The sequence below is a fragment of the Bufo gargarizans genome, chromosome 3 (genome assembly GCF_014858855.1).
Source record: "Bufo gargarizans isolate SCDJY-AF-19 chromosome 3, ASM1485885v1, whole genome shotgun sequence".
NCBI classification, from domain to species: Eukaryota; Metazoa; Chordata; class Amphibia; order Anura; family Bufonidae; genus Bufo; species Bufo gargarizans.
In genome coordinates, this window is record NC_058082.1 from 561917700 (window position 1) to 561943095 (window position 25396).

At 44.9% G+C, this 25396-nt stretch overlaps 1 protein-coding gene across 7 annotated transcripts in view; it reads right to left on the reverse strand.

Moving 5' to 3' along the window:
• LOC122930675 (zinc finger protein 420-like) overlaps window positions 1-25396 on the reverse strand; it is a 43574-nt gene that overhangs the window by 6323 nt on the left and 11855 nt on the right. For 4 of the 7 annotated variants that reach the window (XM_044284206.1, XM_044284208.1, XM_044284205.1 and 1 more), the window contains 2 exons: window positions 882-1005; window positions 299-396 (listed from right to left, as the gene is read on the reverse strand). In XM_044284206.1, coding sequence (XP_044140141.1) covers window positions 299-396; window positions 882-1005 — 222 coding nt within the window. Of the gene's footprint in view, window positions 1-298; window positions 397-881; window positions 1006-1089; window positions 1247-1358; window positions 1506-15055; window positions 15356-25396 lie in introns of those variants that run through there. The other 3 variants (XM_044284210.1, XM_044284209.1, XM_044284211.1) reach the window with 3 other exon arrangements.

The window sequence follows — 25396 nt, forward strand, 5'->3', positions numbered from 1 at the left end:
CTACTGACCCTGCAGCTCTGCGCTCCTCTACCCCCGAGACACCTGGCTATCACATGATTGCCAGGGTCTAAGCTGCATAGCGCTCCTTGAGGAGAAGACAGAAGCGCTGATAAACCCCTTCTGTCTTCTCGGCTCTCCCGCTGTCACAACAGGGGACCCGACCTGCTCCTGCTAGGGAGCAGGAGATGTAGTCCAGTGCTGTGGCGCGCCCCTGATATAGAACATATACTGCCTCGCAGGAGAAGTCTAGTAGATAGAGTCACTACAACAATCTATATTTAATTTGTAGAAATCTCACCTGATGATCCAGTGGGACATTTTGCTTTTCCTCAGGACAATACTGGGAATATAGAGGACTGGGACATACCTCTGGTGGATTTATCCTACCGGACTCATCTATAGGAAATAAACCCAGTGACTGAATACAGGTGAAACCCCCAATAAATTTTATATCGTTCAAAAGTCCATTTTTTTCAGTAAAGCAAATTAAAAGGAATTACATTAATGCAGCTTAAAATTTGAATTTTGTGAAAAGGTTCAATATTCTAGGCTCAAAGTGTCATACTATAGTCAGCTAATTAATCCATATCCCCTGAGCAAAGGGGACCTAAAATTGAGACTTTGGGGTTTCATAAGCTGTAAGCCATAATCATCCAAATTAGAACAAATAAAGGCTTGAAATATCTCGCTTTGCCTGTAATGAGTCTCATATGTTAGTTTCACCTTTTAAGTTGCATTACTGAAATAAATGAACTTTGCACAATATTCTAATTTTTCGAGTTTCACATGTACATTGTCTGTATGTGATGATCAGATGATGGGTGAATGTAGGTGATCCCCAAACCTGGTCTCCACTATAATGAAGGAAGGTCTCCTCTTACCCGATAATGTGAGGGGCTGGTGATCTTTCATCATGACGTCCTTGTACAGATCCTTGTGTCCTTCTACATACTCCCACTCCTCCATGGAGAAATAGACAGTGACATCCTGACACCTTATAGGAACCTGACACACACAATCATACAGTAATCCTCCAGACATCTCCTTGGCGTTATTGTATAATGTCCCAGCATTCCCAGCAGTGCTCACCTCTCCGGTCAGCAGCTCAATGATCCTGGTGGTAAGTTCTAGGATACTTCTGCTCATGTATCAATGAATGAGGTGTAGGTTCGGTGATGGCTCCTGCGGTCCTGGACACATGGGGTGTCACACACTCATCAGACGACTTCTTCACTACTGTGTAATCCTGTGTATGGGGAGACACCGATCACTACATGTAATCTAAGAGTCCTTCACCTTTCCAGTCATTTCCCTGTATTATTTATAGAAATAAGAGTGATGTCATGTGAGACTCTCACCTCTCCAGTTATCAGGTAGATGATCTTCAGGGTGAGGTCTAATATCCTCGCAGTCATGTGCTTTCTGTCCTCGTCCATCCTTGGTAGGTCATTAATGAAAATGACTATTGTCTTTCAAACAGAACTTTACCTTTACGAGTCCTGTATCTAAGGAACACGGAAGACTTAGTGCTAACATACATTTGGAGGAATATATATATATATTAAAGATGAGATAACCGGGCAGGATTCAGTTCGTTTCAAGTTCGCAATTCTTTTTCTCTATTTTCACATAGTGGATTGGCAAAGATGCGTTTCTCCCCTTCAAACATGCCTATGTAGCAAAGCTAGAAAAATAGCTAAGCCAGCTTCACATCTGCAACTAGCTCTTTCAGGACAAAACCCCTGTATCAGAGTAAAGCATATGAGAACAGCTTTTCAAGGGAAACTCTTGGTAGGTACTATTTCTGTTTAGTGTAATATCTGCACTTCGAGAATTTCCGAAGATGTAGAACATAATGCTATATATTTGCAATTGCAAATATTCTAGATTTTTTTTCCCATCACTAACCTGCCTCCTTGCTTGTGGGCCAATGAGAAGGCTGTAATATCTTTGTTAGAGCTTAGCAACATCCCTAGCAACCAATAGGAAAGTTGCATACCCCTTTACTATATTAGAACCTCCCCAGCAGCCATTTTCTGCAGTTCTGAAAAAGAGAGCAGTGACATTGCTGTGCTCTGTGCTTTCATCTGGATCCTATTCCTTATCCAATTACATTAGATAGTTAGCTCATATATATTGTAGAGGGAAGTGCCAGGTAGGCGTATATATTAGTGTTGGTCGAGCACCAAAGTGCTTGGGTACTCGAGTAGAACACCTCGGGATGCTTGGGTGCTCTACTGAGCACAGTGGAAGTCTATGGGAGAACCCGAACATTAAACCAGGCACCCCCTGCTCTGAAGAGGGGATGGTGTCTGGTACACAGGAAAAGGTCTGAAATTGATGGAAACACCACTGAAATGGTTCGGGAACAGCATGGGGAGGATGTCTTGATTCATCTTGGACTCCCAGGTAGCTGCTGGGAACGATGTTGTCCGAGTATTACGCCACTTTTGCAGACTGACAATAATACGCACAAAACCAAAGATAAAATCGATTTTAGAGTAAAATTTCTAAAATTCTTTCCTGTATATTTACTTGTATATAAAGTGCAAGTGCTGCCAAAAAGTACAAGGAGGAACCACTTCGATACGACCTGTATATCACATAAAGGAGGGTCTCATTCACATTGTGGTACAATTGTTCGGGTAGTGGGACACCTACACTCATAAAGCCTATGCACTAAGTGATAGGGCTATGCATGGAAGATTCGCTGTCCACCCTGTCAACTCTGCTTATATTTGTTACTTGTATCCCGGATGAAATAAAGGATCATTTTATGTATCACTGCTGGGTGAGTGCCGCCTTATTATCTGCCTTTACATTGGAATGTGTGATTGCCTGTTTGGAGTGGCGTTGCACCACAGAGATGCAGTTTTAGATGAGATGGTGCGCTAGACGTCAGTGTTTGAACGATCGGTACATAGGGGTTAACAAGGAGTGTGGAGCTGTGCCGCCCGGTTTCTCTCTTACTTGCATCTAAGTGAAAGGGCTGCCAAAAATTACAAGGTACCGGCACTCCAATGCACCCTTTATTACACAAAAAAGAGGGGATCATACACACCCTTGAAAAATTATGATTGATGGCCTGCTGGTGACCCTCAACAACATTAGGAGCAAGGGCCTGCTGGTGACCATTTAAAACATTAGAGGTGAGGGTCTGCTGCTGAGCTGACCCTCTAAAACATTAGGGGTAAGGGTCTGCTGCTGAGCTGCCCCTCCAAATAATTAGGGGTGAGGGTCTGCTGCTGAGCTGCCCCTCTAAAATATTATGGGAGAGTGCCTGCTGCTGATATTACTATTTAAAACATTAGGGGCTAGGGCCTGCTGCCGAGCTGACCATCTAAAACATTATGGGAGAGGGCGTGCTGCAGAGCTGACTATCTAAAAAATTAGGGGTGAGGGTCTGCTGCTGAGCTGGCCCTCTAAAACATTAGGGGTGAGTGCTTTCTGCTGTTCTGGCCATCTAAAACATTAGGGGCGAGGGCCTGGTGGTGACCCTCAAAAACATTGTGGGCTAGGGCCTGCTGGTGACCCTCAAAAACCTCATGGGTGAGGGCCTGCTGTTAACCCTCAAAAACATTATGGTTGAGGGCCCGCTGCTGAGCTGACCCTCTAAAACATTAGGAGCGAGGGCAGCCTAATCAGCATGTTGATATGATTGAGGAGGAGGAAGAGAAAAGGGAGGGTAAACCATATACCCTTTTTAGTGGTGGAAGGGGTGCATGGGAATACAGTGTATTCAATACACCATAAAGGCCACATTTAGAGTGCCTTTATGTTCAGCCGCTTTCCTCTGGTGGAGTAGAGAAGTCAAGGGCTGTGGCTCTCACCACTTAACCTACAACCGGGCATGGTTGTGTCCGATAATGGCCGTAACTTGGTGGCAACTTTGGAGCTCAGCAAGCTCACACACATCCCATGCCTAGCCCACGTCTTTAACTTAGTGGTTCAGTGGTTTCTCAAAAACTACCCCAATTTGCCTGAGCTACTGGTGAAGGTGTGCCGCATGTATGCACATTTCCGCAAATCATCGTCAGCTTCAGCCGGCCTGTCAACGCTGCAGCAGCGTTTAAAATTGCCAGGTCACTGGCTGTTGTGCGACGCGAGCACGCGCTGGAACTCGACGTTCCACATGTTGGCCAGGCTTTATGAGCAGTAGATGGCAGTAGTGGAATACCATCTGCAACATGGTCGTCGCCTTTCAAGTCTGCTTCCGCTCTTCACAAGTGAGGAGTGGGCATGGATGTCTGACCTCTGTGAGGTTTTAAGAAACTTTGACGAATCAACACAGATGGTAAGCAGCGTTAACACTATTATCAGTGTAACCATCCCACTTCTGTGTCTACTCAAACACTCACTGCTCACAATTAAGGTCGATGCTTTGAATGTGGAAGAGGTGGAAATGGGGGAAGACAACGACATTACACAGGGTGATAGCCAGACCACCCTCAGTTCGTCTTGTCAGTGCGAATTGGACAATGAAGAGGAGGAGGAGGAGCAGGAGATGGTTACCTCCACTACAGAGAGTAGTACCCATGGAAGTTTAATTTCATCAGGTCAGCATGGGAGGACAGAAGAGGAGGAAAAGGAGATTGAGAGTCATCCTCCTGATGATGACAGTGAAGTCTTGCCTGTTGGTAGTCTGGCACACATGGCTGACTTCATGTTAGGCTGCCTTTCCCAATACCCGTGCGTTATACGCATTTTACACAACACGGATTACTGGGTGTTCACTCTTCTGGACCCCCGCTACAAAGAGAACTTCTTATTCCTCTGGTGGAGAGGACGAGCAAATTTGCTCCAAAAATGACCATCTGACAACATTGGCGGCAGAGTCCGTACTTCCTTGGCCAACCGTGGAGGGGAGAAAAGGGGAACACACAGCAGTTTGAACAGAGGCAGGGCAACACTCTCTAAAGCCTGGGACAGTTTCATGACACCCCTCCAGCACCCTCACCTTGATGCGCGGCCTAGTGTCACAAGGAGGCAAACATTTTGGAAGATGGTGAAGGAGTACATAGCAGACCGTGTCAGAATCCTCAATGATCCCTCAGTGCCTTACAGCTATTGGGTGCCCAAGCTTAACACGTGGCACGAATTGGCGCTCTACACCTTGGAGGTGCTGGCCTGCCCTGCCGCCAGAATTTTGTCTGAGCGGGTATTTAGTGCTGCTGGTTGCATTATAACACATAAGTGTATCCACCTGTCAACTGAAAATGCTGACAGGTTGACTCTTATAAAAATGAACAAGGCCTGGATTGCTCCTTACTTCTTGACTCCACCAGAGGAAAGCTGAGCTGGCACTTTAAATGTGTTGTTTATAATGTACTCAATACACTGTATTCCCATGCATCCCTTCCACCACAAAAAAGGGTATATGGTTGAATCTTCCTCCTCCTCCTCTTCCATCATATCAACATGCTTAATCGTAGCATATAATGCCCTCACATATATGCCCTCGCATATAATTTTTAAGAGGGTCAGCTCACCAGCAGGCCCTCACCTACAATTTTTTTTAGAGGTTCAGCTCACCTGCAGGCCCTCGCATACAATGTTTTACAGGGTCAGCTCACCAGCAGGCCCTCGCATACAATGTTTTACAGGGTCAGCTCACCAGCAGGCCCTCGCATACACTGTTTTACAGGGTCAGCTCACCAGCAGGCCCTCGCATACACTGTTTTACAGGGTCAGCTCACCTGCAGGCCCTCACCTACAATTTTTTAGAGGGTCAGCTCACCTGCAGGCCCTCGCATATAATGTTTTACAGGGTCAGCTCACCTGCAGAAAATTTGAATATAATGTTTTACAGGGTCACCTCACCTGCAGGCCCTCACCTACAATTTTTTAGAGCGTTAGCTCACCTGCATGCTCTCACCTACAATCTTTTACAGGGTCAGCTCACCTCCATATGATGACAGCGAAGTCTTGCCTGTTGGTACTCTGGCACACATGGCTTACTTCAGATGTTAGGCTGCCTTTCCCGCGACCCACGCGTTATACGCATTTTAGACACCACAGATTACTGGTTGTTAACTCTTCTCGACCCCCGCTACAAAGAGAAATTCTCATCTCCAATTCCTCTGGTGGAGAGGACAAAACAATGCTATACCAGAAGGTCCTTGTGGAAAAATTTCTCCAAAGTTGATAGGGAAGACATCCAAATGGATCGTCGACGTCACAGGGACGTACAATCACCCAGAAGTTATTTAGAATCAACAAAGCGGCAGCAGGCCCTCGCCTATAATGTTTTCAATGGTCAGCTCACCTGCAGGCCCTCCCATATCTGTGAGATACAGTGTACTTTTGCCGTTGATGCTGAAAACATGGTCATTACCTGTGGTACCTCTCCTGTATAACATTTCCTTATCCTAAATACCTATGACATTCCCTGTAATTTTTTATTACTCAATCCAATGACAGGGCCTATAAAGAGTCCTGAATTGTTATTTTATGATGCTACCTCCCCGAGTCGGGAGTGGGTAATTTGTGCGCCCTCAGCTGCCTTGCTTGGAAGTGGTAGCCGTAGCCATTTCTCAGGCTCCCTCTCTGAAATCAAACCCCGATTTCCCATTACCTGTGGTCACCATGGTAGGCACAAAAAAAAAAAACATTAAAAGTTTATAGGGCAGACATCCTAATGGATCGTCGACGTCAGGGGACGTGCGATCAGCCAGAAGTTATTTAGAGTCAACTAAATGGCAGCAGGCCCTCGCCCACAATCTTTTACAGGGTCAGTTTCACTATCCAAGAGTCTGGTCAACACAATCCTCACCACCGGGGGTCATGTAACTAGTTAGCATGGAGGAATCTCGTTCGTTATTGGAATTAACCAGACAAATCGCTCCACCCACTCAGAACGGCCATGCACCACCACCCACAGAATCAAGAAAGAGCTATCAATCTTTTTATCGTTTTCGTGTCTGGGCCGGGTGAGGTTTTCCCGTGTTAAGTCAAATTAATCCGCAGGCTCCACTCCTGGTGGTGCCCTTCCGTCAATTAGTTTAAGTTTCAGCTTTGAAACCATACTCCTCCCAGAACCCAAAGACTTCGGTTTCCCAAAAGCTGCTCGGCGGGTAATGGGAATAACGCTGCCGGATCGTCTTCAAACCTCCAACTTATATTGTTGATTAATGAAAACATTCTTGGCAAATGCTTTCCTGTGGTTCGTCTTGCGCCGGTCCAAGAATTACACCTCTAGCGGCGCAATACGGATGCCACCGGACGTCCCTCTTAACCGCCTCAGGACCGCCGCACGCAGGATTGCGTCCTGGCGGTGGCCCTGTTATCCCTCCTGGACGTGCCGGCGCGTCCTCTCGCTAGACGCGAGATTTCCTGTGAACGCGCGCACACAGGAGCGCACGTTCACAGGATCCAGATGTAAACGAGTGCATCTACAGCCTGCCAGCGGCGATCATTTGCTGGCAGGCTGTAGATGCGATTTTTTTAACCCCAAAAAGGTATATTAGATGCTGTTTTGAAAACAGCGTCTAATATACCTGCTACCTGGTCCTCTTGTGGTCCCTTTGCTTGGATCGACCACCAGAGGACACAGGCAGCTCTGTAATAAGTAGCACCAATCACCACACTACACTACACCCCCCCCTGTCACTTATTAACCCCTGATCACCCCATATAGACTCCCTGATCACCCCCCTGTCATTGATCACCCCCTGTGAGGCTCCATTCAGACGTCCGTATGTGCTTTGCGGATCCAAGGATCCGCGGATCCGCAAAACACATACGGACGTCTGAATGGAGCCTTACAGGGGGGTTTATCAATGACAGGGGTGTGATTACCCCATTCAGACTCCCTGATCACCCCCCTGTAAGGCTCCAATCAGACGTCCGTATGTGTTTTGTGGATCCAAGGATCCACAAAACACGGACACCGGCAATGTACTTTCTGCATTTTGCGGATCCGCACATTGCCAGAACTATATAGAAAATGCCTTTTCTTGTCCGCAATTGCGGACAAGAATAGGACATGTTCTATAGGCTCTACAAAAAACGCAGTGTTCGCCCGATCAGGCCTGATCTTGTGTGCACACCTGCGTTCCGTCCGTCCCACCGCAGTGACAGAATTTTTTTTTCTGATCGCTGCTATAAAAGACCACTTTTGAGTGGCATGGTGAGTTCATAGAAGACTTTTTTTTTTCACAAGTTAGTGGAAATTGATTTGTTTTTATGTTTTTTCTTACAAAGTTTCATATTCCACTAACTTGTGACAAAAAATAAAATCTCACATGAACTCACCATACCCCTCACAGAATCCAAATGCGTAAAATTTTTTAGACATTTATATTCCAGACTTCTTCTCACGCTTTAGGGCCCCTAAAATGCCAGGGCAGTATAAATACCCCACAAATGACCCCATTTTGGAAAGTAGACACCCCAAGGTATTCGCTGAGGGGCATATTGAGTCCATGAAAGATTGAACTTTTTGTCACAAGTTAGCGGAAAGGGAGACTTTGTGAGAAAAAACAAAACAAAAATCATTTTCCGCTAACTTGTGCCCAAAAATTTTTTTCTATGAACTCGCCATGCCCCTCACGGAATACCTTGGGGTGTCTTCTTTCCGAAATGGGGTCACATGTGGGGTATTTATACTGCCCTGGCATTTTAGGGGCCCTAAAGCGTGAGAAGAAGTCTGGAATCCAAATGTCTAAAAATGCCCTCCTAAAAAGGAATTTGGTCCCCTTTGCGCACCTAGGATGCAAAAAAGTGTCACACATGTGGTATCGCCGTACTCGGGAGCAGTAGGGAAATGTGTTTTAGGGTGTATTTTTACATATACCCAAACTTTGTGTGAGAAATATCTCAAATTACAACTTTGTATTAAAAAAAAAAAAGGGAAAAGTTGACATTTAGAGAGATATTTCTCTAACCCAACATGGGTATATGTAAAAATACACCCCAAAACACATTGCCCTACTTTTTCTGAGTACGGCCATACCACATGTGTGACACTTTTTTGCAGCCTAGGTGCGCAAAGGGGCCCAAATTCCAATGAGTACTTTCAGGATTTCCCAGGGCATTTTTATGCATTTGGATTCCAAACTACTTCTCACGCTTTAGGGCCCCTAAAATGCCAGGGCAGTATAAATACCCCACATGTGACCCCATTTTGAAAAGAAGACACCCCAAGGTATTCCATGAGGGGTATGGTTAGTTCATGTAAAATTTTATTTTTTGTCACAAGCAAGTGGAATATGAGACTTTGTAAAAAATAAAAAATAAAAATCATTTTCCGCTAACTTGTGACAAAAAATAAAAACTTCCATGAACTCACTATGCCCATCAGCGAATACCTTAGGGTGTCTACTTTACGAAATGGGGTCATTTGTGGGGTGTTTCTACTGTCTGGGCATTGTAGAACCTCAGGAAACATGACAGGTGCTCAGAAAGTCAGAGCTGCTTCAAAATGCGGAAATTCACATTTTTGCACCATAGTTTGTAAACACTATAACTTTTACCCAAACAAATAAATATACACTTATTGCATTTTTTTTTAATCAAAGACACGTAGAACAATGCATTTAGAGAAAAATGTATATAGAAATGTAGTTTTATTAGAAAAATTTTACAACCGAAAGTGAAAATTAATTTTTTGGCCAAAATTTCGGTCAATTTCGATTAATATCAAAAAATGTAAAAATGTCAGCAGCAATTAAATACCACCAAATGAAAGCTCTATTAGTGAGAAGAAAAGGAGGTAAAATTAATTTGGGTGGTAAGTTGTATGACCGAGCAATAAACCGTGAAAGTAGTGTAGTGCAGAATTGTAAAAAGTGGTCTGGTCATTAAGGGGGTTTAAGCTAGGGGAGCTGAGGTGGCCCCAGTTCCGAAAACCAACTAAATTTTTGGCAGAAGTTGCACTTTATATACAAGTAAATATAAAGGAAAGAATTTCCTACCATTTTTGCCTCTAAAGTTTAATTTACCTTTGGTTTTGTGCATATTATTGTCAGTCTGTAAAAGTGGCATACTACTTGGACAACATCGCTCCCAGCAGCGCCATGGGAGTCCAAGATGCATCCAGACATCCTCCTCATGCTGTTCCCGAACCATTTCGGTGGTACTTTCATCAATTTCTTAACTTTTCCTATGAACCAGGCATCCTCCCCTCTTCAGAGCAGGGGGTGCCTGGTTTAATGCTCGGGTTCTCCCATTGACTTCAATTATACACAGGTGCTCGGTAGAGCACCCGAGCATCCCGATGTGCTTGGCTAGAGGACCTGAGCACTGTGGTGCTTGATCAACACTAGTCCCTGGCCAAAAGCACTTGTCCATATGTCAGTCGTCAGTCGAAGTGGACCTTCCCAATAACTGCGTTGGTCAGGGCATGGGTGATGTTACGGGACACATGCTATTGTAAGACTGGGACTGCACACCGTGAAAAATATTACTGGCTGGGGACAAAGTAACGCGAGACGGCCACCGCCACCAGGCTGCGGAAATCCTCAGTGTCCATAAGCCTACATGGCAACATTTCCAGGGCCAGCAATTTGGAAAGGGACACAGAAGTGGATGTGCTAGCTGATGGTGCTTGCGAAGGTCAAGGTGCATGGCGGGAGGAACCCGGGCCTGCGTCTTGGACAGGGGATTGGTCAGCACGTAACACACGGGAAGAGGAGGCAGTGGTGTGACCCACAGACACTGCTTGTGGACCCAGGCATTCGGCCCACCTATTAGGGTGCTTTGATGCCATGTGGCGGATCATGCTGGTGGTGGTGAGATTGCTAGTGTTCACGTCCCTGCAAATTTTTGCATGGCTCAGGTTTTAAACTATAATTCTTTTGTTGTCCACACTTTCCTCAAAAAGCGCCAGACTGCGGAACACCTACCGCTTGGCAAGGGAGATTTCAGCAAAGGCGTGACCCGGGGAACAGTTGCAGGCCTGTTTGGTGTGGCCCGCCTTTTTCCTTTTGCCACCCCACTGCCTCTTCCAGCCTGTTGCGGTGTTGCGGATCCCTCCTCCCTGTACTGCTGTCCTTGCTCAGCTTGCCACCTTCCCATGTTGGGTCAGTGACTTAATCGTCCACCACCTCCTCTTCCACTTCCTCACTCTGGTCATCCTCCTGACTTGTTGACCTAATAACAACCTCTGTTATTGACAACTGTGTCTCATCCTCATTATGAACCTCTTGATACACTAATTGCCATGGACTTATTGGCAACTGTGTCTCATCATCATCATCCACCTTGTGAAACACTAATTGCCGTTCCCCACCGTCATCTTCTTGTGACTGTGGATGCTCAAGAGTTTGGGAATCAGTGCACAAGATCTCCTTATGTCCCTCTTCAAGCGGCTTGGCGAGAGGCCCAAATTAAGGAATGGTGATGAATAGAGCTCCTTGGAATATCAGAGTGTGGGATCACTTGTTTGCCAAGACTCTACATGGTGGGCAGAAGGAGTATCATGGTGAGGATTCTGTTGACCAGACTCTTGGCTACTGAGACTTGACTTTGTGGAAGATCAGGGTGGTGCTTAACCGACTGGAAGCATTATCTGCTGCAATCCAACCGACCACCTGGTCGCACTGCTCTGACTTCGGGATTGATGTCCTGCGCCGCCCTGCAAACTGGGACATGAAGCTAGGTATCGTGAAAGAGTGTGTTTCTTGTGCTCTGGCAGCAGGCACAGTTTCACCGCGCCAGGGCCACGGCACCATGGCCACTTCCCCTGCCCCCTACTGCTCGCCTTGCGCATATTAAATGGTCTATATATGCTTGCAAGTATGTCACAGAGTACAGTAGCGCAGGTTTTGTAAGTGTATGTGCAAATAAACTACATAAAAAGTCACAGATATTTTTAGGATGTGCACACGTTAAACAGGAGATGTAGCGCAGATAATGTCGCTATCACCAACCCCTAATAAAAAATTACACTGATATTTAGGATTCACAAACGTTATACAGGAGGTATAGTGCAAGTAATGTCACTGTCACCACCGGCTAATAAAAAATGTCACAGATATTTAGGCTGTGCATATGTAAAATAATAGATGTAGCAGAGGTTATGTCACTATCAGAAACGACACTAACAATTGCACGCAATTTAGCGCAGGTTGCGCTAATAATAATAGTGCTGCCAGATACAACAATAGTCCTTAAAAGGACTTTTGGGTCTCTAACAAGTTTTTTCACTAAAATATTACTATTCCACTCCCTACACTATCTGTCCCTTCTTCAGCACAGCTCTCCCTGACTAAGACTGAGCCGAACACGTGTCATCGGGTGCTATATAGCACCCGATGACGCGTTCTGGCCAGCCAATCACTGTAATGCCAGTAACCAACATGGCTACGGTATTACAGTGAATGGCAGCACTTACCTGTACGTTTATTGGCTGCGTAGCAGCCAACACACGTGCGGGGAGGAGACTCTAGCATTGCGCTCGAGCACAAGCAGTATTCTGCCGAACACCGCCAGCATGCTCGCCCAACACTACTGCTCGCCTTGCGCATATTAAATTGTATATATGCTTGCAAGTATGTCACACGTACAGTAGCGCAGGTTTTGTAAGTGTATGCGCAAAAAAGCACACAGAATGTCACAGATATTTTTAGGATGCGCACACGTTAAAACAGGAGATGTAGCGCAAGTAATTTCGCTGTCACCACCGGCTAATAAAAAATTACACTGAATGAATATTTAGGATGCGCAAACATTATACAGGAGATGTGGCGCTGGTAATGTCGCTGTCACCAGTGGCCAAACGATTGCGCTGAGTGTCACAGATATTTAGGCTATGCAAATGTAAAATAAAAGATGTAGCAGAGGTTATGTGACTATCAGAAGCGGCACTAACAATTCTACGCAATTAAGCGCAGGTTGCGCTAATAATTATAGTGCTGCCAGATACAACAATAGTCCTTAAAATGACTTTTGGGTCTCTAACAAGTTTTTTCCCTAAAATATTAGTATTCCACTCCCTACACTATCTGTCCCTTCTTCAGCACAGCTCTCCCTGACTAAGACTGAGCTGAACAAGTGTCATTGGGTGCTATATAGCACCCGATGACGCGTTTCGGCCAGCCGATCACTGTAATGCCAGTAGCCAACATGGCTACGGCATTACAGTGAGTGGCATGACTTCCCTGAAGGTTTATTGGCTGTGTAGCAGCCAAAAAACGTGCGGGGAGGAGCATCGCGATGCTCGAGTAAAATTAGTGTTCGGCCGAGCATGCTCTCCCAACACTAGTATATATCTATATCTGTATGTATATATATTGGCCCTGAATGGCCAAGTGGGATATGTATATGTATATATATGCAGAGGGAATTGTATTAAATATTGCCTATCATCTCTTATACAGGCCCACGTTTAGCCTGTAGGCCGCGGCTTGCATTGTTAGGTTTATAACAGCTGTTACAAGGCCAGCAGCCATGTTGGGGGTAATTGATTTAAGGCTGCATAGAGAGTCGAGCTGTCTGCCTAGTACCTGGGAAACAGCCAAACTGCTCCTTGGGGTAGTTAGCACAGAGATGCTAACGAGGATGGGCCCGTTTGCTGGTCACCTCAGGACAGGAGATTGCAGACTGTCTGGCACCTTTTGTCAGCAGGGGCTTCCTAACCAAAGACAAGACCCCAAATAAGCATGGGTTATCCACACCTCTGCCCCATGGCCAAACACCTTCCCCCCTACTTATGATAGATAAATAGTCCAGCATTGGGGACGAGGGGAGGAGAGCTCCTCACCACAAACAGAGGAAGAGTGGACCTGGGATGAGCTGAGCAGCCCCTCCTGAAACAGAGACTATGAACATTGGCTGAGCATCATTAACCCCTGTACCCTGCATTTACCCCTACCTTGCCATAACCCTGTATCATTAACCCTTTCCCACTGCCACCAATCCATCTCCAATAACCCCTGCTATACAATATCCCCTGCCCTGCATTAACCCCTGCAATACTCTTCGCCAACATTGATATCCCTGGCCTGCATATATTATCTCTTGCAGTGCCACCATAACACCTGATTGATAGTTCAGTTCAAAGTAAGTGCAAGAAGTTAGTTAGTAATTTATAATATAAATAGACAGAGTTATCAATAGACGACTCATGCCTATTTATGAATATGAATTATTAATATTAACACAAAATAATAATGAATACCCCCTTTTACATATATAATACAGATAGTTAGTGGGAGATAGTCAGTGTAGGATAGATAGTGATATAGTGTAGCTGATAGGTTCCAGTGCAGGGTGTTAGGTAGTGTGATAGGGATTACTGTTTCTCTGCTGTCCATACATACAAGCTACAGACATAGCGCTGTGATGTCACAAGTTCACAACAAAACCTGCTAAAATGTGAAGTTGCATGATTTGCGCAAAAAATATGCGCATCATTAGTGCCGATTTGCGTAATTGCAAAAATAATGACTGGAGATCACTAGGATTCGTGAATTTATTGCAAATATTATGCGGAAAATTAGTGAAATATCGCGAAAACGAATATTGCCTATGCCGCTCATCATTACTTCTGTTATGGAGACCAGTTGATATACGTGAGGCTAAGCAACACTTCTCTTAATTTTTGTGGAAAATATATGCTAATTATTATGTGTAACATTTGCTGCCATCAGACAGGTTTAGGAAAGCTAATTATAATATGTTTCCCAGAAACCCACAGGGACTTCCTCTCGACTACAATACTGCGTACATGTACTCGGCATACTACAGGCTCTCCATAATTGTCCTTTTACGTCATTCTATTCACAATTTAACACACATACAAGAATATAGGTATTTACCCCTTAAAGGAGTTGTCCCACAAAAATATTGTACATTCAAACCAGCAAAGAAAATTTTAGAAGTAAAAGTCCTGCATTCTAGGGAAAACCATGTGGATTGAATGGAGGCTCCCATCTTACATGAAGCTCAGTGTCTCCCTGTTGGGAGTTATAAAGGTGCACTGATAGCAGATGATGGAGGTGATGCTGTGATTGAGATATATAAATATGAACAAAAATAATCCAGGGCTCAGAGACAAAATGAAGCTAAGACATCACCAGTTACGGATAGAAAACCATTAGATATGGCGACTTACCGTACACAGCACAACACAGGTCAATTGTCCTAATCATCCATATTGGAGATGATTTTCCCCCGATACGTAATCAATGCTCCACCACCAGTCCTCCAAATGTTCTAGAGCTCCAAGGTCTAATTACTGAATATACAGGTTTATAATAAAAGTCCTTGTAACACGTTTTAGGGAGTAAGAGCTCCTGGCTTCATCAGACATTAAAGGGAACATTATAATTACATCCCATAATGACTGACTGGGAGTAAAATGTATTGATTAAACACTGTCTGGCTACAAGAAGAGACTTGTGTCACACAAATGGGAAGTACCATGTGTTCCAAAGACAGGAAGTACCATGTGTTCCAAAGACAGGAAGTACCATGTGTTCCAAAGACAGGAAGTACCATGTGTTCCAAAGACAGGAAGTACCATGTGTTCCAAAGACAGGAAGTACCATGTGTTCCAAAGACAGGAAGTACCATGTGTTCCAAAGACAGGAAGTACCATGTGTTCCAAACACAGGAAGTACCATGTGTTCCAAATGCAGGAAATCTGTGTTCCACAGGCAGGAAGTACCTTGTGTCCCAAATGCAGGAAGTCTGTGTTCCACCAAAAGAAAGTACCATATGTTCCAAACAGAAAGTCTAAGTTCCACAAAAAGGAAGTACTGTACTGCGAACAAGTGGACTAAGAGGAGTTAAATTATTTTTTAATTATTTTAACCCCTCCAGCGCTATTTTACTATGCATTCTGTATTCAGAATGCTATTATTTTCCCTTATAACCATGTTATAAGGGAAAATAATAATGATCGGGTCTCCATCCCGATCGTCTCCTAGCAACCGTGCGTGAAAATCGCACCGCATCCGCACTTGCTTGCGATTTTCACACAACCCCATTTATTTCTATGGGGCCTGCGTTACGTGAAAAACGCAGAATATAGAGCATGCTGCGATTTTCACGCAACGCACAAGTGATGCGTGAAAATCACCGCTCATGTGAACAGCCCCATAGAAATGAAATGGGTCGGTATTCACTGCGGGTGCAATGCGTTTAACTCACGCATCGCACCCGCGCGGAATACTCGCCCGTGTGAAAGGGGCCTTACTCTTAACTTATAAATGCAGACCGCTGAAATCAACTCGCATGTCTCAACTTTATGCTGTCGTTAGTATGGGGGGCATAAAGTTGATGACAGGCTCTTTTTAAGGTTGCTATGCTGACCAGTCAACCTCTAGCTGGTTGGCCAATCAGAAACTTGGGACACTGATGGTTCAAGCTCAGCATCCAATCAGAGGTGCAGGAAAGGCATTTACCTTAGGTACTGTCTAAGGCAGTGTTTCCCAACCAGTGTGCCTCCAGCTGTTGCAAAACTACAACTCCCAGCATGCCTGGACAGCCTTTGGCTGTGCTGGCATGATGGGAGTTGCCGCATCCGTTCCGAAATTTTGTGGAACGGGTGCGGACCCATTCATTTTCTATGGGGACGGAATGGATGCGGACAGCACACAGTGTGCTGTCCGCATCCGCATTTACGGAGCGCAACCCTGATCTTCGGGTCCGCAGCTCTGCAAAAGCTAGAACATGTCCTATTCTTGTCCGCAGCTTGCGGACAAGAATAGCCATTTTTATAGGGGTGGGCGGGTGTGTTGCGGATCCGCCACACACCACGGACATGTGAATGGAGCCTAAGTCAGCACCTTAGTCACAATACAAGAACAGCACAAAGTCCCTCACCAACAAACTCCTGGAATGCAACAGAATCTCCTGCCGGTGGATCTACATCAAGCTTTAAAGTATACCTAAAAAAACTCACATGACGTCCTTATCTCCATCAGTTACAGTTTATTAGGGTATTCCAACAGGTACAAGAAGTGTGTATTGTGTCCCGACTCATTTCTGTTTCTGTGCCATGCCCCTGAACTTTCTACCTTATTGTTTACCATCTGTTTACTGATCTTGGCTAGTTTCACTGATTAATTTGTCGTTTACTGATCTGTCTACATCTGTAATCTCCAGGTTTGGACCTGGACTTGTTCTACTGATTAACCTCTTGTCTGCTGATTTGTCTGTAGTATCTTTATCCTCCTGGTTTTGCCTCCAGTTTGTTTTATTATTCTTTTTGCTTTCCTTCGTTCATGGTTGCGTCTGCTCCTGAGAACTCACATCTGCGTTGATACCTTACTCCGAAAATGCAACCTGGGTCCCTAGCAGCCAAGACCATCCTGCCTTACAGTGAATTCTGCGGCAGCAGAAGCAGCATAGCATGGAACATACAAGGCTGTCTATGGGTAGTAATAGTAGTAGTAGTGGCAGATGCTTTGCGTTAATGGTGGTGGTAATAGGGGATTAGCAGCAAGGAGCAGCAGCAGCTGAGGCAGCGACGGCTGCAGCAACAGCCATATGGAACATGTTGGCAGGCAAGCAGCAGCATGATGGAGGCAGCAGCAGCTTTAAGGAAGATTATGGTCGGCAGGCTGCAGCAGTGGAATCATGGTAGCAGTGGAATAATGGAGGCAGCAGCAGCCATAAAGAGCATGATGGTGGCGGAAGCAGCATCCGTACATTAGATGCTGGTTGCAAGGTCGCAGCAGTTGCATGATGGTGGAGGTGGCATGATGGAGGCAGCAGCCATACATCTATACAAAACATGATGGTTGGCAGGTCGCAGCAGTGGCATGATGGAGTCAGCAGCGGCAGTACAAAACATTATGGTTGGAAGGCCGCAGCAGTGCCATACTGGAGGCAGGTAGCCAGACAGACAACAACAGTGGAAAGATGGGGCACCGCCAGCAAGAGTAGATCTATTCATCTGCCTCAGAAGGAGGAGTGGGAAAATCTTCATGGATCCAGGCTCTATTCATTTTGACAAAAGTGATGTTTTGGACACTGGTGGTGGACAACTTGGTCTGTTTGGGTGTCATCACGCCCCCTGTGGCACTGAAACCCTCTTCAAGACACTGTAGGCTGGGAAAGAAAGAAAATAGCGTGCTATGGAAGTTCGGGCCACTGTTCTAGTCTGCCTGCCCAGAAGTCCATGGGGTCTGTGAACAGCATATGCACCATGGACATGCCACAATGTAGGTAGGCCTAAACCTGGGCATTGAGATAGAAGCTGTCGGCTTGCTGATTGGCCTCAGCCTGGAGCGGCACGTGGAAAAAGTTCTCCATCATGTTGAGGAGACTGAAATGGCTACTGCTACTGCGGCTTCTGCTGCTCATGGGGGAAGGTGTCACGCCGGTGACAGGTTTGAGAAGGTCTGAAAGAATATCTGCACATTAGTTTTCTGACAGCCTCTTTTGGTTTCACTTTGTCTGTGTGTTGCTGGTATGTCCACACCCCCTGTTCAGGTGTGGATCATGTGACCTTCACCTTCCCCCTATTTAGTCTGACTTTACCCATCACTCCTTGCTCTGGATAGCTTTATTTGGTTTTTGGAAGAGCTGGAGTGTGGTTCATGGTGAAGTCCTATTCGTCCATCATCCTCAGAAGTTAAGTGTTCCGCTTGTTGTGTTTTGCATTCCCCCCCACCTTTGTTGTTTACTAGGGCCTCAGCGAGACGCAGGTTCCTTCACCAGGGAAGGAGCGGGTTGTCTCTGCCCGGTCATTACTATTAGGGCAACTGAGGGCCACCAGGGTTTTCTAGGTTCCTGTGTATGGGCATCTCTACCATCGAGAGGTGCCCATACGGATAGGAGTTGGGGCCAGGAGCAGGGTTTTATAGGTGGTGACCCTTTTCCTTCCCTAGCGGTGAGGCCTAGTGTCTTTTCCCTTCCTTCTTGTTGTCCTTTGGTGTTCTCCCCTACAACATCCGTGACAGAAGGAGTGGGGTGACTCTGCAAGGGGCGGAGAGAGAACTCCCTTTTAGACACTCTGGCAGCAGGTTTTGGCAAGCTGCGTGCACAGTGTTTCCTGGTAATAATGTAATTTGTCCTCCCTTTCTGCGAGAGGAAAACATTCCCCTATTTTGTCTTGATAGCAAGACTCTAAAAGCATGGCTATCCAGTAATAGCTTATGCCATTCCTGCTGCAGTTGTCCCTCATGCCCCTCATATGTATTTTTGAAGAGAAACTCATGCCTATGCAATAGATGGTGACAAAGGAGGAGGAAGAAGAACAGCTAACGCATCTTGTTGTCCGCCCTGTAGCTGTTGGGGACCCACCATGAGAAACTCCAATGGGGAAGGAGAAGGAGGTGCTGCCACTGGAGGAGAAAGAGGAATCGGAGGAGCAAGAGGATGATGGTGACACTGACCAAAGCACCCACTCGTCTCATTGGGGGGCCGAGGTAGAAAGAGCTGGCTCCTCGGGCACACCGCCCAGAATAGTGACCTGAAGACTTACTTGCTTACTCAGTGACAGGCGCTTCATTCACATCAAGGATAGCCAAGTCTAAATTTTCTAAAATACATATCAAGGGGTCATTAAATGATTAATATTTAACAACTCATTAATTACTAGAATTTAATTTCGCTCCACCAATATAGGTGTAATTTAGGGACATTTCCAGAATGTATGTATCCAATCTGCTTTTTTTTTTATTACATTTAGGACATTTATCAGTTTGTCTATTTACATAAATGCAGGCGCCCTATGCAGTCTAAACACAAAATACTGTGAAATCCTGTAAGATTTATTAATAAGAACCTTTGAAATCTGTGCCACAGTATTTTCCCAATGTTCTAAATAAATTGACTCCCCAATATCCCATTCCCATTGTTTAACATGCAAATTAGAAAGTGCTCCCCTAAGCAATTCCTTAACCCTTAGGATACCGGAGGTTTTTTCGTTTTGCATTTTCATTTTTCTTCCTTATCTTCCTTGAGCCATAACTTTTTTATTTTTCTGTTAACATAACTGTATGAGGGCTTATTTTTTTGGTGGGACAAGTTGTAATTTCTAAGGCATACAGTGTAGTGGGGAAACGGGAAAAACATTCCAAATGGGGTGAACGCAATTCCTCAAACATTTCACAGTTTTTTTTCCCACAACGTTCCCTTTGCGGCAAAACTGACATGTGCAGCTTCATTTTCTGGGTCAGTACGATTACAACAATACCACATATGTATAGTCTAACTAGTGTAAAAATAAATTGAAACTTAAAAAAAAAAAACTTATTTTTTTCATCACCATATTCTGACTCCCTGTGTCTGGGCTCATATTTTTCCGGGACGATCTGTATTTTTTATTGATATCATTTTGGAGTGTGACTTTTTGATCACATTTTGTTGACCCTTTTTTCCATTACACCATTTGCCATATTGGAAAAATATGGGGTTTTTCACCCTTTAGAGGCCGTGATTTCACTTGATCACGGCATCTAAAGGCTTTAACGACCACGATCGGCATTATTGCCAGGTTGCAGTCATTAGCCGCATGTCGCTGCTGTTTGAAAAAGCGGAGACCCGCAGGCCATGATGCCCGACGCACACTCGAGCAGACGCCATGTTTGCTCTTCGCTCCAGTGTCGTACATGTACGGCGATGATAGAGAATGGGTAAAAATGCTAGACAACCACTAGAGAGGAAAAAATCCTTTCAGAGTCGGTTCGATTCAGGTTCACAGAATTTTTCAAAAAGTTTGGTTCAGACCCAAATTGATTCTACCCAAACTAAACAACATGATCTAGTTTCTTAGGACGCAGAATTTCTTGAGGAAAACATGTTACCTCTTTCTTTAATGAATTTTTGCTTTTTATCCATCCCCCTATTCCTAAGCTCTTAAACTAAGTGACCGCAACAATAAATGATGTCTGAGTGACACTGACATACATTAGCTGTGGGTAAACGCACATTTGACAAAAACACACCATGCCGTCACATGTGTTATGATTCTTCATATTCCAAAGCTTCCAAAAATTGTCCCTTATTGGGATAGATGGTGTTTAAGTGCACAGTGTGTTGTGGGAAAGAAACAATGGCGTTCTGGGGGACCAAGCATCCAAAAATTATGCCTGAAAAGGGTAGGCGATATCTAACAGATTGTGGGAGTTCTACTTATGGGACCCCCACAGATCACGTGAATGGGGGCTCATGAAATGGAAGTAATGACTGGTCCAAAAAACACACCACTGCTTTATTCATTTCAATGAGAGTGCCAGAGATAGCCGAGTAGAGCGCTCTGCTATCTGCAGTGCTCCAATAGACCAGCCGCTCTGTCCATTTACAGGTCTCCTGTTCTCTTGATCTTGGGTGTCAAAGAAGTAGAAACCCCACCAATCTGTTAGGTATAACTTTCTTTAACCGGAATACTCCTTTAGCAGGGGCAGAATGCTTACCCATGTTTGTACACAGAAGTAAAAATTGTCAGAAGGAAGAGTTTCTGGCTCTGAATGAGCCTAGAAAAAATTCAATTGGGAGCAGCAGGAGTACAGTGTGGATGTGGAAATGGTAGGGCAATTGTGGCATGTGTTGCTACAATAGTAGCAGCAGCAGTATTCTGGAATAGATAAGGCAGTAGATCGACTGTTTAGGGCTAGTAGAAGTAGTAGTATTAATAGTGGTGGTCAGTGGCGTACATAGAGAAGCAAGGATCAAACCAGGCCCCCACACAGGACAGAAGGGTTTCCACCTAGACCCTTTTCAATGACCCTTGGGCCATTTTTTCCACTGCTTTATTTTCTAAAGGTTTTTCCTTTAGAGGGTAGAGTCCTGACCAAGTTTTCACCCCCAGTAAAAGAGGATATAATCCCAACTGGGCCCCCTCTTGCCCTGGGCCCCATAGCAGTCACATGGTCTGCCACTATGGTAGTTACACCCCTGGTGGTGGCAGTAGGGGATTAGCAGTGAGGAGTAGAAGTTGAGGAGGTGGTGGCAGCAGTAGCTATATGGCAGGAACATATTTGCTGGCAGACTGGCAGTGGCATGATGGTGACAGCTGCAGCAGTACATAACATGATGGTAGGAAGGCAGACAGTAGCAGTGGCATGATGGCGACAGCTGCAGTAGTATCCATGTGGTACGTAACATGATGGTAGGAAGGCAGAGAGTAGCATAACATATTGTAAACAGCAGCAGTGCAAGATGAGGCACTATTAGCAAAGCCAGATCTATCCAATGCCTCTCCTGGAGGAGTGTGGAAATCCTCCCAGATCCATGCCTGGTTCATTTTGAAAACAAGTGAAGTTTTGGGCACTAGAGGAGGATGACTTGGTTCTTTGGGTGTCACCATGCCCCCTGTGGCGCTTAAAACCCTCTCTGAAATGACTCTGGAGGCTCAAGAGAGAACAGAGAGCGCATACTCGGACAGTGTGAACGACTGTTTCAGTCTGCTTGTCCAGACGTCCATGGGCTCGGGGAACATGGTATGTGCAGTTGAAGGCCACAGTCATTTAGAGAACAAGACAATTTTAAAAATATTTTTGATAATCAAAATGGACAACTGTCCAGAAATACGAATATTGTACAGCATAATTAAAGTTTGGTGAAGGCGCAGAAGTGCAACACATTTCCACATTGATGAGACAATTTTTTGGGCAGGGGACATGGCAGTTCCATTTTATAACAACTTAAAAACTGAACTGGCTGCTGCAACTTCTGCTACTTGCTATAGCAGAGACAGCTGAAAAGAGAGGACTAAAATTTGTGTGAAGGCTCAGAAGTGTGTCACAGTTGTGGACCAACTGTGACCAAGAAGAGTCAGTTTTTGGAATGCGCCAATTGGGGCGATATTCTTGCTGGCTAGGTGAAAAGCACTATATTTACCACAACTAAGTGGTATGGCAGCAACCAAACCACTAGCACATAAGCTAATTTCTGTTTGATAATAGTTTTTACATGGCCACACATTCGTTATGGATGTCTCACAATAGAGAAGGAGGTGTCGGAGCATGAGAAGAAGCAGCTGTTAATGATGACAAGGACACTATGCTGCTTGGGGACGCGGGCTGGCTGCCACAAAAAAGAACAGGAGAAGGAGGACAGACTTGTTTTATTTGAGAATGCTGGCCAGTTCTATATTCCACCAGGATCTGGCGATGCTACATCATGTGCTACAATAGAGCTCTGGTACCTATGTTTATGTTTAAATGCTCATGGCTTATTTTATGCATATGGATGTGGTTTAGTGTGCCGCCATTGTAGAGAAGAAAGAAAACACCATAAGTGAGTTGCTTGCACAAAGCTAGAGGGAGACGAGCTTGGCCTTGGTCTGGTACGTTTTGAGCCTGCACCCACAGTATCAGCGGCATGACCAGTTCCTGAGCTAACCACAATAGAAGCAGATCTAGCCCTGCCAGTGACTTTGGAGGTTTTGCCTCCACTCTTTCTTGCCATTGTGCCCACCACCATCTCCTCTGATGTCTCCACCTCAGCACCCCAATCCAGCAAACAGGGCCAGTCCAACACATACTCATTGTCATAGTCCTCACCCTCCCTGCCACTTTTATCAGACTGCGATACCTCATGGTCTACTCCTTGGCCACTTTCCCAGCTCTGTATTTGCCCAGAGTACCACCGTAGCTACAAAAGAAGGTGCCCCACTAGGAGGAGTCAGTGAAGACAGAGAGGATGGCACTAAAAGGCTTTTGTGGGGCTGCAAGGAGGAGGAGGAGCAGGAGGAATGCCTGTGACCCCCTCTCTCCAAGGCACGGTGTCAGACTCAGAGGTTACCTCCACGTTATCCTTCTGTGACTCAGAGGAGGAGTGAGCCAATAATAATGTTGTCCCTTTCAGAAGCCTGGGAGAACTGTGGCCTACCCGTGAGGCTGCTGCAGCTACTTCTCACGTTCTGGCTCTTGGAGGCCTGGGTCTTTAGTTTGAACAATTCCACACCAGACATTTTATTATGAGGATTAATGAAACCTTATCTTATCTATACACAGAGGTGATATCTTCTGAGCATTACAGAGAGGTTTAGAATAATACATAACTACAGTAAAGTAATCTGTACAGACCAAGAAGTGGCGGCTATTATTAGGCTTAGTGGCCACTGAGAAAACTGCAGGAATTTATGTTTATGTATAAATATATATTGATATGGAAAATTAAAATATCAAAAATTCTTTAAAATATATTAAACATAAATATGTGATTTAAACAATAGGTAATTTCTTTGATGACACAATTCCTTTAAGTTATACATCAGAAGGAATCATGAGGGTGAAGGTCCTTCAAAGAATCTCTACTTTTACTACAATCTGAACATTACAATGTTTTTTCTCCGGTGTGAATTCCTAGATGTTTCACAAGAGATGATTTCCTGAGAAAAGATTTTTTACATGACAAGACAGGACAAGAAAATGGCATCTCCCCTGTGTGGATTCTTAGATGTTTCACAAGAGTTATTTTATGATTAAAACATCTCCCACATTCTGAACATGAATATGGCTTCTCTCCTGTGTGAATTCTTAGATGGTCCACAAGACTTGATTTGCGACTAAAACACTTTTCACATTCTGAACATGTAAATGGTTTCTCTCCTGTGTGAGTTCTCTGGTGTGCGACAAGTATGTGTCTCTGACTAAAACATTTTCCACATTCTGGACATGAATGTGGCTTCTCCCCGGTGTGAACTTTCGCATGTTTCACAAGACTCGATTTCAGACAAAAAGATTTCTCACAGTCTGAACATGTAAATGGTTTTTTATCTTTGTGACTTCTCTCGTGTGTGGAAACATTATGTTTTGCTTTAATTTGTTTTCCACATTTAGAACTTGCAAAAGGACATGGATCCTCTTCTACATCATAAGAGGGAGATAAATGGAGATATAAATTGGAGCCTCTCATCCTGTCATCATCTGAAATAAGAAAAAAGTAATTGATATTTAAGCATTTATGTGTGAAAAATTAGTAGCACTACAAAAGTCTAGTTTTAGGCTTATGGTAACAAAAAATTAGGGGGAAAAAAAGGGTGAAGTCTTCTGCATTCTTCTACTCATTCATAAATAGAACATGCAAGCTCAACTCACTAGCTATTTCTTTTAAGTTTCCTTGTTTGGCCTCCTAGAGATTAAATGTTTTGTTTCATTTGCCTTGACAGCAGCAGCCTGACAATACATCTAAGGCTACTTTCACACTTGCGGTAGCCTTTTCCGGCAGGCGAATAGCCTGCCGGATCTGTGCTACCGCAAGTCCACTGTGCTGTTGAAGGTCTGGTCCCATTCACTATAATAGGGGCAGGCCGGAGGTCCAGCCGCAGCATGGCATACATGCAGATAGGCGGCCGGACAAAAACGACAACATGCTGCAATTTTTGTCTGGCCTATCGGCATGTTTGCCGTGCTACGGCCGAAACCTCCGGCCCGCCCCCATTATAGTGAATGATGCCGGACCGGACCTCCAGCGACACTGTGGACTTGCGGTAGCACAGATCCGACAGGCTGTTTCCCTGCCGGAAAAGGCTACCGCAAGTGTGAAGTAGCCT